We start from the raw sequence: 17,260 nt of genomic DNA, 5'->3' as shown, positions 1-17,260 counted from the left end.
CACTGGTGGGGACAAACCTTGAGACTTTGATGTCTGGAGGAACCAGGGAAGAGAGCACACCAGGGAAGTTTGTATTCTTGGAGGGTTGAAGAGCACCGGTTTGCTCTGTGATTGTACTAGGCTGCTGTGATGGGCATCGTGCCGGCAAGTGTCATGTCTGATGTTTTCTGGCTGCCCTGGTGGCATGTCAGTGTCATCTCCAGCTCCCCACCCCCCACCCCAGTAGTGCCACTACCTGAACTGTGTTCTCAGTATTGCTCAGAGATGGTTTGGAGACCCTCATGGAGCTTTCACCAACCACAGGGTTTTCCAATAGTGGAGATGATTGGGTCTGCCATCCAGAAAAACTGATGAAGATGGAGGCCAGCGACTACGTGGGGACGCCTGTCTAGGGTCACACTTCTTCTTGGTTAGCCAAAGGAAACAAAAACGTGTTCAGCATCATTAGTCATCAAAGAAACTTATTCAAACCAGAATGAGATGCTACAACATACCCATAATAATAAAAACTGGGTGTTGTTCACATTTGTAAGCCCCGTGTTAGGGGTGTGGAAACACAAAGATCCTTGGGGCTCACTGGGGTCTAGCCAGCTCTGCAAATTCCAGGCCTGTGAAAGACCTTGTCTTAAAAAATAAAATAAAATAAAATTGTGTGGGTGGTGGTGGTGCACACCTTTAATCCCAGCACTCGGGAGTCAGAGACAAGCAGATCTCTGTGAGTTCAAGGCCAGCCTGGTCTACAGAGTTAGTTTCAGGACAGGCTCCAACACTACAGAGAAAGCCTGTCTCAAAAAACAAAAAACAACAACAACAAAAATAAATAAAAATTAATAGAAAAAAATTTTAAATGGGGGAAGGGCAGCACCTGCAGAAATGCACCTGCATTTGACCTCTGACCTCAGTATGCATACACACACCTATGAGCACACATATACACCCCACCACACACACAGTGGCTTTAAATTTAGAGAACTGAATTTTATAAAAGCATGAGTTAGGATTTCCTGCTCTTTGGGTTTCGATTCCAGGCTCTGGAGAGCGACTTTGTCAGTGGCAACCTCCACCACTGGATAGACCTGGTTTTCGGATGTAAGCAGCAGGGGCAGGCTGCTGTAGAGGCAGTGAACACTTTCCACCCCTACTTCTACGGTGACCGAATAGACCTCACCAGCATCAGTGACCCCCTGATCAAGAGCACCATCCTGGGGTTCATCAGCAACTTCGGACAGGTACCCAAGCAGGTAGGTGCAGCAGGCCACGACGCTTGTCTTCTTTATCAAGAGCGTGGGCAGCACAAGCTTGGGAAAGAGGACAAGGAGTGAAGGTGGTGGCGGGTGCAAGAGGAGATTATCCAGTTTTCAGAACCAGAGCCCCCACCCACTTGCCACCCGAAGAGGTCAAATGACATCATTAATACAGGGCAAATGCTGTGTTCCTGTTACATATGTGATAGATACCATAAATTATTATTATTAATTTCCTAACGAGTTAAGATTATCAAGCAGCTGAAAAGGATCTCCTAAGGACCTCCCCCCTCAGCAAGGGCAACTTTTGCCCAGGCAGTTTTGGAGAGAAAAGGATTGGCAACCAGAAGAACTTGTCCTGTGACTTAGAGAAAACAGTGGCCACTCTCTGGGCCCAGACCCTTCCCTGGGCTGCTGACACAGTCGTTCTGCCAGAGAGAGGCCAGCCCTGATAGTGGCCAGAGCAAGGGTCCAACTGTGATGTCCATGGCTCTCTTCTAAGGCATCTACCTCCTAGTGACCTATGTGGTGTGTTTCTATGTATCTTCAGATCTTCACTAAACCCCACCCATCCAGAAACACCACCGGGAAGCCACCACTGCCTGGAAAGGATGCCTCCTCCCCGGCCGGCCTTCCAGGCCACTCCCAGTCCTTCCTCCACAACCTGCCAGCTCTGAAACCTTCTCAAGTCACAGTCAAAGGTGATCGCCTGTCCTCGCATTGTCTCAGGCTTCTCTCTTTAGGGACTGAATTCCTCTAGGGCAGTGGTTCTCAACCTTCTTAATGCTGTGACCCTTTAATACAGTTCCTCGTGCTGTGGTGACCCCAACACACACATACACAACCATAAAATTATCTCGCTGCTACTTCACAACTGTAATTTTGCTGCTGTTATGAATTGTGATGTAAATATCTGATCTGTACAATATCTGATATTTGACCCCTGTGAAAGGATTGTTCAACACCCCCACCGAAAGGAGTCATAACCTATAGGTCGAGAAATACTGCTCTAGGAGCTCAAGGGCATGGGCTTGGAACTTAGTGGTTTTTGTCTCCGAATTCAATGGGTAGTGGAGGGTGGTCTCTGCTGGAGGGGTCTAGTACTCCTAGGTTAAACCCTAACTTCTAAGACCCACATGTCTGTCTGTCTGTCTGCCCACCTGTCTGTCTCTCTCTCTCTCTCTCTCACACACACACACACACATACACACACAGCCCTCTCTCTTGTACACATGTACAAACACATTCCATACACACCCCTACAAAGACAGTGACTGGCTCTGCACCGCTGTTACTCTCAAGCCCCCAGATGCACGCATGCACAGTTCATCGCTAAGGACACGTGCCCTGGGGCAGGTGCCTATGAAGCCCAGCCCCACAGCTTCCTAGCTGTGCAAACTCTGCTCTGGAGCAGGGTGGTTTTCTCGCAACAATTTGCACAGGGTAAGTGAGGGGCGTCTGCCACCATGATGGCAGGCAGGTCCCACGACTGAATATGCATTGAGCACAGTCTCCTCCCACAGTATGCGCACCTGTGCTGGCCGATTGGCAAGCTTACTCTGAGAGATCATTATTTCTGCTCCTCCAAAGAGACTTGGCAACAAGAAGGGGCAAATTTCCCCGGAATAACAGACTTGGGATGGATATCAGCTGGTCATCAGCAAGCTGAACGCTGAGCTGGGTTCCAAATGGGGCCAGGAATGGCCACCAGAGTTTGACTAGTGAATCTATGGTAGGAGTTAGGCCACATGACAGAGGTCCATTCAAGATAGTGCAGGAAGGGTAGGTGGACAGGTACCCAAGCCCCATGGCCTTGGATCATCTGCCCCAACAGACTGTCTGTTATCAGTGATATCTTCTGATATCTGACTGCCTGAGAGTCACTAAAATGTGTTGAGTCCCAGTTAGAGGAGCTGAGGAAGGGGCACCTGGACTGTCAGTGGGATGTAGCAGATCCTGGTCAGGCTGTGTGCACGATGAAGCTCTTTATTCTGCATTATTGTCTCCCTGGGCCCAGAGAAAGTAGGTGCTTTCCTCGTTGCATATTCCACCGTACTCACTGGGGAGCAGATATGTACCTTTTCTCTCTAGGGTCGGAATCCCCCAAAGGGGCCATTGGCCACATCGTTCCTACCGAGAAGACTATCCTGGCGGTGGAGAAGAACAAGATGCTGCTGCCGCCTCTCTGGAACAGGACCTTCAGCTGGGGCTTTGATGACTTCAGCTGCTGCCTGGGGAGCTATGGCTCTGACAAGGTGAGAGCATGTGGCGGTGGGTGACAGGGGCAGGGTTCTGGGGTCTTACTCTCTCCAGGTGGACTTCAGACTGGTAAAGCACACTATCACCTTCCCAGCCCACTCTGGTCACGGGGCTACACAAGGGCTGTCCAGATGTGCTTTCAGTCTTGGGCTTCCTGGGCTTCTGCCGCCACAGCCACCACTCACCTGAGAGTGGCTCAGGATGAACATTTAGCAACTTGCAAAAGTTCTCTCTCTCTCTCTCTCTCTCTCTCTCTCTCTCTCTCTCTCTCTCTCCTTAAAGGTCCCATCCTTTAAGCCTTCCAGTTGTCTCTGAACTTTTCACAGACCCCTCCCTGTCCAGATCCCCTCCTAACCCACCGATTATATACCATGAACCCTCTATATCCTGTGTTTCTAGCCCTCATTCTAACCTGACCCCACCAGCTGCCAGTGGCAATCATCAAAGCTATCCCCGCCCCAGTTCTATTTCCAGTTCTACCACTGTCTCAGGCTGAGCTGCACCCTGCCCCAACTCCAAGGGTTTTCCAGCGTCTGAGTAGCCGCGCAGGTGCCTGCTCGTCTCCCCACTCGCTGAATAGGACCTCCTCTGTGGGGACCAGTCCAGGATGGCCTAGACTCAGTCACCTGAGCCTGGTAGAACCTAGAGCATGGCCCCCCATTCCCCCCCCCAACATTCACCTGTGTGCTCCTCACTTCTCTGACCTGGTTTCTCAGTGTCTGCTGGCCCCATGTCAGCATCCATGGCCCATCATCTCTCACAGATCCTGATGACATTTGAGAACCTGGCTGCCTGGGGCCCCTGTCTTTGTGCTGTATGCCCATCCCCTACAATGATCGTCACCTCTGGGGCCAGCGCAGTGGTGTGCGTGTGGGAGCTCAGCCTGGTCAAAGGTCGCCCAAGAGGCTTGCACCTCCGGCAGGTATGTGCCCCTCATTGGTGTGGTGTCTCTGGCAGTTGTGATGGCAAAGCACAATCAGGTAAAGGTGTTGCCTCTCTCTAGTGCGTGGGACGCAGGAGCAGTCCACAGCTGTCATTTGGGAATGGTTTCAATGCCCCTGGGTAGATCTACTGAGCAGACAGAGCAGGGACCTCCATAGAGGCCCAACTGTAGTGCAGGATGCTGGGCAAGCAGCTGCTTCCTTCTCAGGGTCAGGAAAGTGGAGTCTCCTGAGCCAGGCCAGGCTTTAGGGCTTCTGCCCTGGCTGCCCACACAGCCTTTTCACAAGCATCCTGTGATTTACCTTCTAACAGTCCTAAAAATGGAGAACCGACCATTATCTCCCGACCCCCACAGCCTTGGTTAAAAACAACAAAGTTACAAAGAAGTTAAGTGGCTCTTCCCAGTGTATAGACCCAGAAAAAGGGAACTTTTCCCAAAGGGAGGTGACATAGGCAGAGGCAGACTCACAGCAGGCTGGGAGCAGAGACCTCCAGCCTCCCTTGACCTGTATTCCTAGAGGTCGTTATGAAATGGATTCAGAACAGTTCAGAAACTGTTTATTTTTAAAGATGTAAAACATTAAAGACAAATTTAAATTCACTTTAAAAATAAATTCTCTGCTTCCCTTATAAAAATTGTTTATTTTTGCATACTACCAACCCCTATATGCATATTTATACCTTTCTGAATCTTATATGAATATTTTTGTTCCATTTTCTGTCAGCTTATCAAATTGTTTCTGTTTTTCTATAGCCTGTATAATTTGCATTTCAATTGTTCCAGATTATTCCATTTTCAGAAAATTACATTTCAATTGTTATGTCAGAATACCACGGCTTAATAAACCATTTCTTCTAAAACTAGACAATTAGGTTATTTCCAACTTTTAACCATTTTCAACAGTGCTGCAGAAAACATGTTATATATATGCTGTTTGCTTCTGACTAATTGTTTCCTTATGATGTATTTTGAGAAGAATTACTGAGCAATGACACAAAGTTTTCCAAATTTACTCTATAGTTCTCCAATGCTATCAAGAGTTTATTGAGACTAGCCACCTCACCACAACCACCATTATGGAGAATTATTTTGAGAGGTTTTATTTTATTGTGTTGTATTTATATTTTGCTACTTAGATACAAGATGATATAGCAAAGGTCTTTTAAATGACATGGCTTCTGCAAAAAAGGAAGAAGGAAAGAAAAGAAAGAGCCCTTTGGGTGCACATTTAGAACTGTGGGCTCTGCCTCGGTTTCCTTGCCTTCCCAGATGACAGGGCACTGGGTGCCTTCTGATGCTGCAGTTTCTGGGCCCGTGGATGACAGTACCCCACACGTATCTCAGCAGTGGAATACCGTGCCGTGCACACCGGCCCTCTCTGCCCAGCACAGGCTGACTTGGTTCCACAAGGCAGCCTGCGTTGTCACTCGGGCGCCGAGCTCTTCTCTCTGAAGCCCCGAGCGCTCTGTCAGGGCCCCTTTGCCTGTGTCCTTTGGAGGTGTTATATCATCCGTGGTCTGAACTTACTCATCAGATGCAGGTTGTTCTAGAAGATCGGAGAATTCCTATCAAGCCTTTTCCTTTCTCTCTTTCCACGCTCTTGAGGCAACTTAAGTCTTCTTCAGTGGGTCGTGTCCAGAGATTTGCCACCAACATCTGACTGGTGTCACATTAGGCTCCATCGAGGACAAATGGGAACTTGTGACAAAATGTTTAATAGCTGTGACCAGGCAAAATGTCAGCTTTGAAAAATGATGACCAAAATGAGTGAGCAGTTTGTCTCTGCCAGGGCTGGAGCTCCAGCCATAGTTGAGCCAGGCCAGACCCTTTCAGAGTGCCACCTCCACACTCCTGGTTGATTCCAAGGCATGCCAGGCATATTCAGGCAGAGAACCCCCTCGGGCTTTCTTGGTACCCTCTGGCATGCTTAGGAATCCTCACCCTAGCCAGGAGCAATGCACCCAGAAGGAACTTGGCCCCTTAAGCAGTCTGGAAAGAGCTTTCTTCACAGACATCCATGAAGCAAGCCTGAAGGCCAAGAGTAAACGATCCAAGCTGGAAGGCTAAGAGCAAGTCCCCTGAGACCCACCAGACACACACTCACATCCGTAGGTCGGAAAAAGTAACATTTTACACCAGTGAGATAATCAGCAGGTAAAAGTATTCGCTGCCAAGCCGGTCAGCCTGTGTTTGATCCCTATCTTTAGGCAGACTCAGTGGCTCATGCTGATAATTCGAGCTCTAGAATCCCAGTTTAGACTGGAGGTTCATAAGTTCAAGATTGGCCTAGGCTGTGTGGCCAACAGCTCTGTCTCAAAACAAAAATACAAAAGATTGAGCTTTTTTTTTAAAAAAAAAAATAATTGTGATTTTTTTATTCTTCTCTCATATACACCCTAGCTACAGTTTCCCCTCCCTCCACTCATCCCAGCCCCTTCCCTGCACCACCCATCTCCCCTAGATCTACTCCTAGGCAACCCAGTATGAGAAAAAGGGTCCGAAGAGGGGGAAAGAGTCAGAGACAACCTCCATTGCTACTGTTAGGGTCCCACAAGAACACCAGGTTATAAAAATATAACATACATGCAGAGGACCTAGCTCAGACTCACGCAGGCTCTCTGATTGTCGAGTCCCTAAGAACCCTGCTTGGTTGATTTTGTGGGCTGTGTTCTTGTGTTGTCCTGTAGTCTTCCCAGTATGGCCTAAGGACTGCTTTGTTTCTGAGTCTCCCATAGTGCAGTACATCCAACCTGAATACAAATGCAATTTTTTGGATGGGAAAGAATGCAGGTTCCAGGGCTCCATCACCAGAGTTTCTGATTTGGAAGACCAGGGGCTTATTCACTAAGCTCCCAGATTTGGTGGGGCTGCTGGTCTGGGCACATACTTTGTCCTTTGAAACCTTTGCATACTAACCGTGCCAGGAGCTACTTCAGATACAAAAAGAATACAGAAAGGGGGAAAAGCATAAGGAAACTCTGGGCTGGATTACTTATTACAAAGGGACTATCTCTTCTCTTCAGAAAGATCTCAGGTCCTAGAAATGGATGCCACCAAGAGGCCAACACACATGTGTACTCCCCCACCCCCACCGCTCCACATCTGTAAAATCATTGATTCGCTCTGAATCTTCATTTCCTCATCAGAGACCCAGAAGCAGCAGCAACCCACTAGTAGCTAACTATGCGTGTCTCTCATAACTTCTGGTTATGCCTCCTGTTCCTAGGCCTTGTATGGACACACCCAGGCTGTCACATGTCTGACAGCCTCAGTCACCTTCAGCCTCCTGGTGAGTGGCTCCCAGGATCGCACTTGTATCCTCTGGGACCTGGACCACTTCTCTCGCGTGGCCTGCCTGCCTGTCCACCGAGAAGGGATCTCGGCTGTTGCCATCAGTGATGTTTCGGTGAGACCTTTTACATTTCTCCATGTCTTGGGGCCTACACAAACACTGTGTTTGTGAGTGCCGCAAAACCCAGGGACAGACATATGCTGGTCATTCCCAAATGTGGACCAGGCCCCATGTGTGCCAACCACCCTCTGCCAGCTGAAGGTAGGCACTAGGAGGTCTTTGCTCTGGTATAGGTACAGCAAGGTTAAACAGAGAGATCTGCCCAGAGTAAGTTACGCTCAAGATATAAAGGAGTATTTTAGGAGGCATTATTAGGGCTCTCTCTCTCCCTGAAGGTTACTTCTGAAAGGGCATTGCAAAGTTTTATGAGCCACTTGCTGTCATTGGCACCTCTGTACGCTGTCCTCCACCAGATGAAATGCAAATTTTCTTCATGGAGGCACTGCTAGACAACCAATCAAAGGTCTCTTATCTAGAGAAACAGGGGCAGTCTTCAGACTGTCTGCTATGAAAGTCACGATGTGGTTAGGAATCAGGATCTTGGAGTAGCCCAAAGCCTGGGTCAGTGTCATAACACACAGGTTTATTGTGACTCCATTTCAGAAGTTTCAGTCTGTGCTCAGCTGGCTCGATTGCTTGAGGTCCATGTCAAGGCAGAACAGCCCTTAGATGGGGCATGGTGGAGCAGGGTTTCTCATGGCATGTTATCCAGGAAAGAGAGTGCCCCAAAAGGGCAGAGACAAGATACACCCTTCAAAGGCATGAGGCATGCCCCCAGTGACCCATTTCTTCCAACTTAGAAAAACCTAGTTCCCACTACATCTCGGCAATGCCATCAAACTGTAAATGTCTAAGTGAGTTGATGAGATTTGAAGCTTTGGAAGAAGATGCGTTGGGGTACTTTGGTATACAAACTGGGGGACTGAGCTGGGGAAACTGCCGGTGAATCTTGCATAGACTAAAGCCAACTCTTATTGCTGTAGGGAACCATTGTCTCCTGCGCTGGAGCCCATTTGTCCTTGTGGGATGTCAATGGACAGCCCTTGGCCAGTATTACCACAGCCTGGGGCCCTGAAGGAACCATAACATGCTGCTGCATAGTAGAGGGGCCAGTGTGGGATGCAAGTCACGTCATCGTCACAGGGAGTAAGGATGGCATGGTTCGGGTAAGTGTGTTTGGGGGCGCAGAATGAGTACACAGGAGGATAACTCATTTGTCTCATTTCTTCACTGCCTCCATGGGCCAAGCACTGCATATAAAATTTGAAAGTATTCCATACTAGTTACCTATAGCAAATCAAGGGAAAGATGGTGCTTTTTCACGGCCAAGAGAAAAATGGGAGACAGGGAGAGAGAATATGGTACTGCACACACATACATACACACATAGTAAAGTATTATAAGGTGTGAAGGTATGAATAATGAATGGTCCAGTTTAGTAGGAGATAGCACAATACTGAAAAAAAAATATGTGAAATGAATCAACCCATTTACCCACTCACTAATCCATCTACCCACATAGCTGGTTGTTTATCCCTCAACCCATTGACTCATTCATCCATTATCTATCCAAGCTTTCGGCAATCTTTCTATTCATCCATTAAACCATCCCATCCAACTATCTAACTATCCATCTATCCATCTATCCACTTACTTAACTCTTAATCCCGTGCCAAGGATTTTGTATAAGCCACCGCAGGCACTTGTCCCTGGGACACTCAGGTTTTGGAAGAGTGCATGTAAAATGCTGCCCATGTGGAATGTCTCGTGGCTGAGATAATCAAGAGTACCAGGATCTTAAGAAAGGAGCTTCCTGAAGCCAGGAAGAGAAGGAAACACTGAAGCCAGGGGATGAGATCGGAAGGCCCAGGAAAACAAGGCTCAGGTTGTTTTCTCTGAGACTGGCATGGAGGATGAAAGAACGGGAGACAACTGAGAATACCTGAGAGGCTTGCCCACAATGCTGGGGGGAGAAATGGGGTGATGCAGTAGGGCTCAGGCGAAGCACCTACCCCCCTCTGCCAGACAGACCTCAGGAGAGGTGGCGTTTTAGCTGAGCTCTGAGGATGCAGAACAGTTGCTGTATGGGGAGGCCTGTGGGCCAGCATGAACGACGAGAGATGAGCCTTGGGAAAGAGGCCCCCAGGAAGATCTCTACACAGTGTTCTCGGTGAGGGGCACATGACCTGTGTCCTTAGCTGGCCAGAAAATGAAAGGTCAAAAAGATGTTGGTTTGGTGGGTATGATCTGAATGCAGACAAGAAAGGGGAACTGGGGTGACTGAGCCATGAGTGCACCTTCCCTGAGCCTGCCGCAGACATGCGGAGGAGTTGACTGTGTGCTCAGCTGTCCCACGCTACCGTCTCGCCAGCAAGAACCACGCGGAACACTAGGATCCTTCTGCAGGAATGGCTTTAATCCTCTTGGGAGCTAGAGCATAAGCCAACATGGCCGGGGACCCAGATAAGATGGAACCCATCCCTTATAAAGGAAACAGACCCTGCTCTGGACGTGTCATTCCTGGATTGGTCAACTGCTCCCAGTCCCAGGTGAAACCTTGGGAGTAGCGGAAAAATACCAACACGTGTGAGCTTTCTAGCTCACCTGGCGGTGCAGCGCCATCTATGGTGGAGAGTGTGGTTGCGGCCTTCTACACTCAGCCTTCATTTATTCAGTGTTGGGACCAGGCTCCTGGAACCTCCCTGCCCCAGCTGTGTGAGGTTCTGGGCTGCACACAGAAACGTTTGAACAGTTGCTGGTTTTGCCTTCAAAGGGCAGAGAGTCCAGACCTGGCAGGTGAGAAGCCACCTGCGGTCATCCTGAGGGCTCTCATACACAAGGTTTAGGATCAAACCCAGAGGTCAGGTGGCCCTAGAAGATGGCAGAAGAATAGGAAGGCATTCCCTCAGTGACAAAAGGACGAATAGATTGTAGGGTCTAAGGTGTGGACTCAGTGACAATATGATAAGCAGACGGCAGGATTTAAGGTTAGATAAGGTAAGGGAGGAGTTGGGGAGATAGGTCAATGGCTTAAATATGTGCTCAAGCACGGAGACCTGAATTCACATCTCTAGCAGCCATGTAAAAGCTAGGTTTAAAATAAAAAGTGGTTTGTGTGTGAAATTCAGGCATTAGGGGATGGTGACAAGAGCTTGTTAATTAGCTGGTCTAACTGAAAGGGCAAGTTCTTCAGTGAGAGCTCCTGCTTCAAAACAGAGGAAGGAGAATGGAAATTAGACACCTGAATTGACCTCTGACCTCCACAGGCTTATACATGGGTGCATGTACCTTCACATCTCTCTCTCTCACACACACACACACACACACACTCACACACGCACAGTGAACTGATAAAGGATTGCGGAAAAGAGGAGGAGGAGGAGGAGGAGGAGGAGGAAGAGGAGGAGGAGGAGATCCACCTAAGAGTCTCAGGGAAAAGAGTAAATCCATTCAAACTGCCGTTGTTACAGGCTGAACCACCACAAGGAGGCTGAAGCCTAAATAACCGTTTTCCTGATAATAACACCAGAAGTGAATATTCAGGGCACATCCCCATCTGCCAGCACCCCTTCCCCCAGATGCGAGAGAATGGGGTGGACCACCCTGACCCTGAAGACAGGGCCATTCTAGAAGGCATGACATGTTCTCTTTTCTGGACAGATTTGGAAGACCGAGGATGTGAAGATGTCTGTTCCCAGGAAGGCAGTGACAGAAGAGCCCTCCACTGAGCCCCTAAGCCCCAGAGGTACCCATTTGTGGAGCTTAACCCACGCCACCCTCCTGTGCTCCTCTCTCCCTGTCCTGGCACCAGGACTGCAGCCCACCCAGAGCGTCTGAGTGCAGGGAGGCCACGGGCGCTCTGGAAAGCGCTGCCAGGGTGGGAACTAGATTCGTGACTTCTGCATTCCGCGATCCCATATGTGGCAGACACAGGTCGAGGACAGGATGGTTCACTTTGGCTCATGGTCTCAGGCATTTCAGTCCCTCACTGGGGAGAGGCACGGTGGCAGGAGTGACTCCATCTGTGGCAGAGGAAGTGTGACATGAAGCAGGACCAGCATTGGGTATGACACAGACAGGTGCACAACCCGTGACATGTTCCTGCCGAACAGTCTCCACCCCGTACAGGCCCTGTGGCCTTCAAAGCAGTGCTGGACTCAGAGCATTTCCAGCATGAACCGGAGAGACATTTCAGATCCAGACAGTAGCAGGGAGGGCTATAGGAGAACACTTTGTGTCCTGCAAGCATCTGGTGGACCCCGAAGCACTAAGGAAAGCCCCGTTGAGTCCTTCATTTGGACTATGGTACCCATTGGACAGTGGACAATGACATGGTGGGTGTCAGGGACCCCGGGTCTTTGGGGGGTGCATATGCCCTCTTGTTCTTCTTTGATGCTTCCCGATGATACTGGAAAACCAGAGTCCACAGCCCGGGACCTGGATGTAACTGGTTAACATCCTGTAAACAGAAGGGAGAGGCCATTCTCCCAGTGAGGAGGAATTGGCTCTACCATACCGCAGATGCCCCCATTAGCCCTCATTATGCTCCCCTTCCCATTCAGTCATGGGTTTAATACAAATGTAGTGCCCCATCCTGGGACTCAGCCCACGCCCCTGAAAAAGTTTAGTTGATGGGTGAAAATATCACACGCACTTCCAGTTATATGTACAACAAGAGGACCACTGTCTGGTGGCAAAGTCTTCTCATTATGGCAGGTGAGACTGAAACACAGAACCCTTCTGCCATCCCCACTGCCCAGGCTACCCCAGGGCTGAGATGTCAGAGAGCATGAGACACTCTGAACCCTTCCCATGCATCCCTCCTTTCTCACTGCAGTCCTGCACAGCAGACTGTAGCAAGCTGCCCATCACAGTCACCCTGACCTCAAGTGCAATCATACCGTCACCAGCAGCCCCTGCACTACAAACACAGGTAAAGGCCTCGTCCTCATAGCTGACACCACTTCACTTTCATCTCTGCCGTCATCCCTGCTGCCATCATTCCCTCCACTGCAAACATTCCCCACCCCCACCTCCTCCTTTAGAAGACTGCAGTCCAAAGCCAAACTGTCCCTCCTGGGCCCCCCAAATGAAAGAAGCACATTACCGTACGTGGAGGGTTCCCCAGTTGACCCAGTACTCCTGTTAGCTCCCAGACCAATGACTGTCCACAGGATCAGATTTTCTCCAACCCCACAGGGCTCCCTTGGCCATATAGTGGCCATTTTCAATTAGTTTGCCTTGATTGCATGTTTTGTGCCTTCCTGACTCATCCAGGCACCCATTTGTGAGTTCTGTAAGCACTCACAGACGTTTGCTGGGGCTCCTCTATGTCCTACACTCTGTCTAGACTGAAAATCCCATCCTTCGGCATTTCCAGCAATTGGTTGGTAATCTGGGTTGAGTCAGAGCGTAGACATCCCCAGAACCAAGAGCCGTGTCCAGTTCAGTGTCCTTATTCCTCCAGCGCGACTCGAGGCCATGAGGGGCCGCTCTCTTGCAGTCTGAAAGAGGAGCACATGGCTGTGTGCTCTCCGGAGCTCTGTGTTTCTCTGGAGAGCAACAGTTCCACTCCCTTCCCTGCATCTGTCCCCCTGGGAGGATCCAGCTCAGGCATCCTTTTCCCTTGGCTGTTTGTGAAACGTGTCTCATGTACACATGTATGACACTGAAGGTCATATGACCTATGTAAGTCTCAGGATCAACTGCCCCTTCATAGCCAGAAGTGTGAGCTCAGGTCCTGGCCCACAGATCCGCAGCGCATGGTGGAGGACCCCCAGCTTCTCTTAGGTACCAGGAGTAATGGCCATGTAGTCTGGCGAACAGGAAGGAGACTAAGCTGGAGACCCAACTCCATCCCTCACAACTGGTGAGGCGCTGTTCGGCTAGTTGAGAGTATTCGCTGTGACTCCAGTCATGTAGTGTGCTGGGGACGGAGAAATAGTAAACAAAAATCTACAGAATTCATTCCTCAGACCTCTCAAAAAATTTTTCTCTTTGAATATAACATTAGGGGAATTACAAGATGGTTTCCGGCTGACAGGGAGTTCCAGGATCCGCATTGTTCCCCTGCTGTCTGTCCTGACCTGGAGGTCACAGCTGCCCTGCGGAACTGACAGTTAGGAGCAGGGTTACAACTAGGATGAACCGACAAGGTGGGGGTGGGACACACAGAGTTAACAGAAAATTGGATTGCGCCTCTGTTGAAGTCAACAAATCTGAGAACAAATTTGTGAACATAACCCACTGGAGGTCTCTGAGAAGGAAGCGTGATGCCCTCATCACATTGCTCAAAGCCGTTTTGTTGGAAAGGGATCCGAATTAAGCAGGGCACGTGAATATTTGCATATGTGTCCTATCGGTGCATATGTTATTGCACCCCTCAGATGTCTTAAGGGGCAGGAGAGGAGATCTGTAAACGCTGAGGATATGCACTTCAGGCAGCCTTAATCTCATTTCTGCCCGGAACGTATTTATTCATCATTTGCGGTAAGAACTCCACCACCGAAGCATGATTTGCTTCCGAAAGCAGCTCCTAGATCTGGACTCAGAAAAAGCATGATGTTTGGAGCTGTGCTCAGATTTCCAAGTGTCTGTCCCTGCCTATGAGCCGTGTCTCTACTCATGTCCTCATGTGTCCCCTGGTGCACTGAGCCTCTGCACCCCTAAGTGGCCACTATAGCACCACGGGGGTGTGCGGCGGCATTCAGGCCTTGAGACAATGACGTGTCTCATAGGGATGGGCCCACTTGCTGTTTCTCCATCTCACCCTTCACGTTGAAGCAATTGCTGTCTGTCTCCAAATGTAGTCATTAGAATGAGTGAAGTAACAATCATTGAGTTATATTTTTTGAGAAAATTCTCTCAGCATTTAATTATTGGTTGGGCGTGAGAGGATTTCGCTAAGTTGATAATGCAGACTTTATGTAATTTATTTTTACTAGGCAATTACAGGCTGCATTACACCCTGGCAGCAAGGTATTGTGGGGCATCTTATTAAGCATAAAGCCAGTAAACACTGATGAGCAATTTTGCTGAACTAGGCATGCAATTTAGAAAGCAATAATACACAAATCCAATTTGGTACACAATGGATACCGCGGCACGTCAGCACATGTAACTATCACAGCCTGCAAATTAAATTGGGACGGCCCTTTTTGCAACAGCACAGGCCAAGATTAAATATATTTTCCCCCTCAATTTAACAAGTTGCTGACCACAAATATAAATGTTAGTATCTGTGTGGTCCTATGCATGGGGTGCATATGGGCTTGTTCGTGAAGCCACGGGGCGCTCTAACTTTTTCTTTCTCGTGCTTTCCACAGGGCACAAGTGGGCCAAGAACCTTGCCCTGAGCCGAGAGCTGGATGTCAGTGTTGCTCTGAGTGGCAAGCCTAGCAAGACAAGCCCTGCTGTGACAGCTTTGGCCATAACTAGGTAAGAGCAGACTGCTTTCTCCAGGACTCCAGCAGAGGGCGCTACAGTCAACTTTCCCAAGTTCCAGTATTTCCAGCTGAGTTTAGGTTATCAGACCCAGGAAGGTCACGTCACTGCAGGGACCCAAGCAAACCCATCTTGTTGTTAATCCCTATATGTCCCTGATCTCTATTTCATGAATATGCAGATTCATGAAGAACTGCAAATGGTAGGGAAGTATATTGTGTAGTTTTGTCTTGAAGAGGTCCTTTTGTCCTGGATCCCACTAGTCGTTATATTTGCTGATGATGGCCATCGTACTTGGATGGAAAAGCCTTTTGAAGTCCCTTAGCCAATGAAGAGTAGTCTCAAAGATGACATTGGGTTCTCATTATTTTAGCTGTCATGGTGACCCAGTTAACCCTTCTAGAGAGTTGCAATCTCAAGAACAGCTGGTTTTTTACCCTTCTTTCCTCTCTCGCTGGCCTACAGTTGCCCTCTGAAGTCCTTGGTGTGAGGAATTCAGTATTTTGGATGCCAGGCTGGCCTGGGTGGGATGACATGGTTGTGGGACTAGAAAAGAGCAGACCCAAGGTCCTCGCTGGAGCACGTGCCAATCCTCCATCAAAGGTGTAACTTCATCCTTTCTCAGCCAGATGCTCTCGCGGAGCTACCGCTGGAGAGATGGAGGGGAACCTCAGAACCTCGGCTTTTCCCCAGGGCTTTTGGATCTACAACAATCCCCTCCCAAAGCTCCCACCCCCATCCTCGGGTCCACGCAGGGTCCATTTCTTCTACTCCCTCATCAGCACCAGAGGAGACAGGACAGGAGCTCCCACCGTGTCCTGGATACAGTCCCATACACTGTGTTTTCCAGGGTGCTGGCTGGGATGTGTGGGTCTCAAACGATGAACTCCAATGTTCTTATTTTTCCTTTTTCTTCTCAAGAAACCAGACCAAGCTCTTGGTTGGCGACGAGAAGGGGAGGATCTTCTGCTGGTCAGCCGATGGGTAGGAGCACACTAATGCGGAAGGCACTGGCATTGAAGCTGGGTGTCTCAGGGCCTGCAGCGACAGGCTGCCGGCATCCAGGTGATGTGTCGCCTGGGCCCTATACCCAGAGCAAGCTTTTTTGGGGGGACTCTCCTCCCACAGTTCTCAAGGACACCTGATGATTTGCACTGTATACCCCAAACATCTCTGGGGTCCACAAGACTTCTGTATGAGGATGCTGGTAGACATTCCTGTGGAAACCGACCGGCTAGTGGCAAGTTGTGCAGGAAATTGATGTGTGACTCATCTACCAAGGCTTACTGTGCTAGAAAAGAAAGGAGCAGGCGTTGGTTCACGGAAACCGTCCTGCTGTTCTGTATTTTATTAAAATACCATTTCCCAAGTGGAAGGCCGCTTGAGTGTCACCTCGCCCAGTTTTGTCTGTATTGTTATAAGTCAACAAGTTCACGAGTTGTGTTGTGATCAGACCGACTCAAGGGCCACACACGACTGTCACCTGACCCTGACATGGGAGCCTCAGGCAGGGCAATACACCAGGCCTGGGCATCCCTACCCCAACTTTACAGTAAAAGCAGGTAGTGGTTCCCAGCCAGGCCCTGCCTTGGCTAGATCGACCCTCTGTCCATTGCTAATTGGATATCAATTGTCCCCAACCCTCACATTGGTTTTGAGCTGTTCCTCATCTTGGAGAAGTATTTAATGGGCTGGGTAGCTGGGCTGGGTAGTGGTAGTGCACGCTTTTACTCTCAGCACTTGGGAAGCAGAGGCAGGTGGATCTCTGTGACTTTAAGGCCAGCCCCATCTACAGAGTGAGTTCCACGACAGCCAAGGCTACACAAAAAAATCCTGTCTCAAAAAACCAATAACAAAAGCAAAACAAAAGAAAAGAAGAAACACAAATCAAAACCAACAACATCAAGAATCTCAGGCAGCTGCAGGTGCATGGGGGGTTTGGAAGTGGCTCAGCTCCTTTTCTGAAAGCCTCTCCTGGGGCCCAAGCAGGGATATGTTTCCTCTGCATGTTTCTCCAAG

At 49.2% G+C, this 17,260-nt stretch overlaps 1 protein-coding gene across 8 annotated transcripts in view; it reads left to right on the top strand.

Moving 5' to 3' along the window:
• Wdfy4 (WDFY family member 4) overlaps nt 1-16,616 on the top strand; it is a 236,893-nt gene extending 220,277 nt beyond the window's left edge. For 7 of the 8 annotated variants that reach the window (XM_087906241.1, XM_087906246.1, XM_087906242.1 and 4 more), the window contains 9 exons: nt 1,029-1,241; nt 1,795-1,945; nt 3,315-3,499; nt 4,267-4,425; nt 7,673-7,852; nt 8,782-8,964; nt 11,459-11,543; nt 15,124-15,235; nt 16,163-16,616. In XM_087906241.1, the coding sequence (XP_087762367.1) occupies nt 1,029-1,241; nt 1,795-1,945; nt 3,315-3,499; nt 4,267-4,425; nt 7,673-7,852; nt 8,782-8,964; nt 11,459-11,543; nt 15,124-15,235; nt 16,163-16,229 (1,335 nt within the window). In that variant the 3' untranslated portion in view covers nt 16,230-16,616. The remainder of the gene's footprint in view (nt 1-1,028; nt 1,242-1,794; nt 1,946-3,314; nt 3,500-4,266; nt 4,426-7,672; nt 7,853-8,781; nt 8,965-11,458; nt 11,544-15,123; nt 15,236-16,162) is intronic. The other variant, XM_087906245.1, reaches the window with a different exon arrangement.
• Nucleotides 16,617-17,260: the final 644 nt, after the last annotated feature.

Source organism: Myodes glareolus, chromosome 5, assembly GCF_982192425.1.
Source record: "Myodes glareolus chromosome 5, mMyoGla1.1, whole genome shotgun sequence".
Taxonomy (NCBI): Eukaryota; Metazoa; Chordata; class Mammalia; order Rodentia; family Cricetidae; genus Myodes; species Myodes glareolus.
The sequence above is the reverse complement of the archived record's forward strand: the minus strand, read 5'-3'. Positions and strand labels throughout refer to the sequence as shown.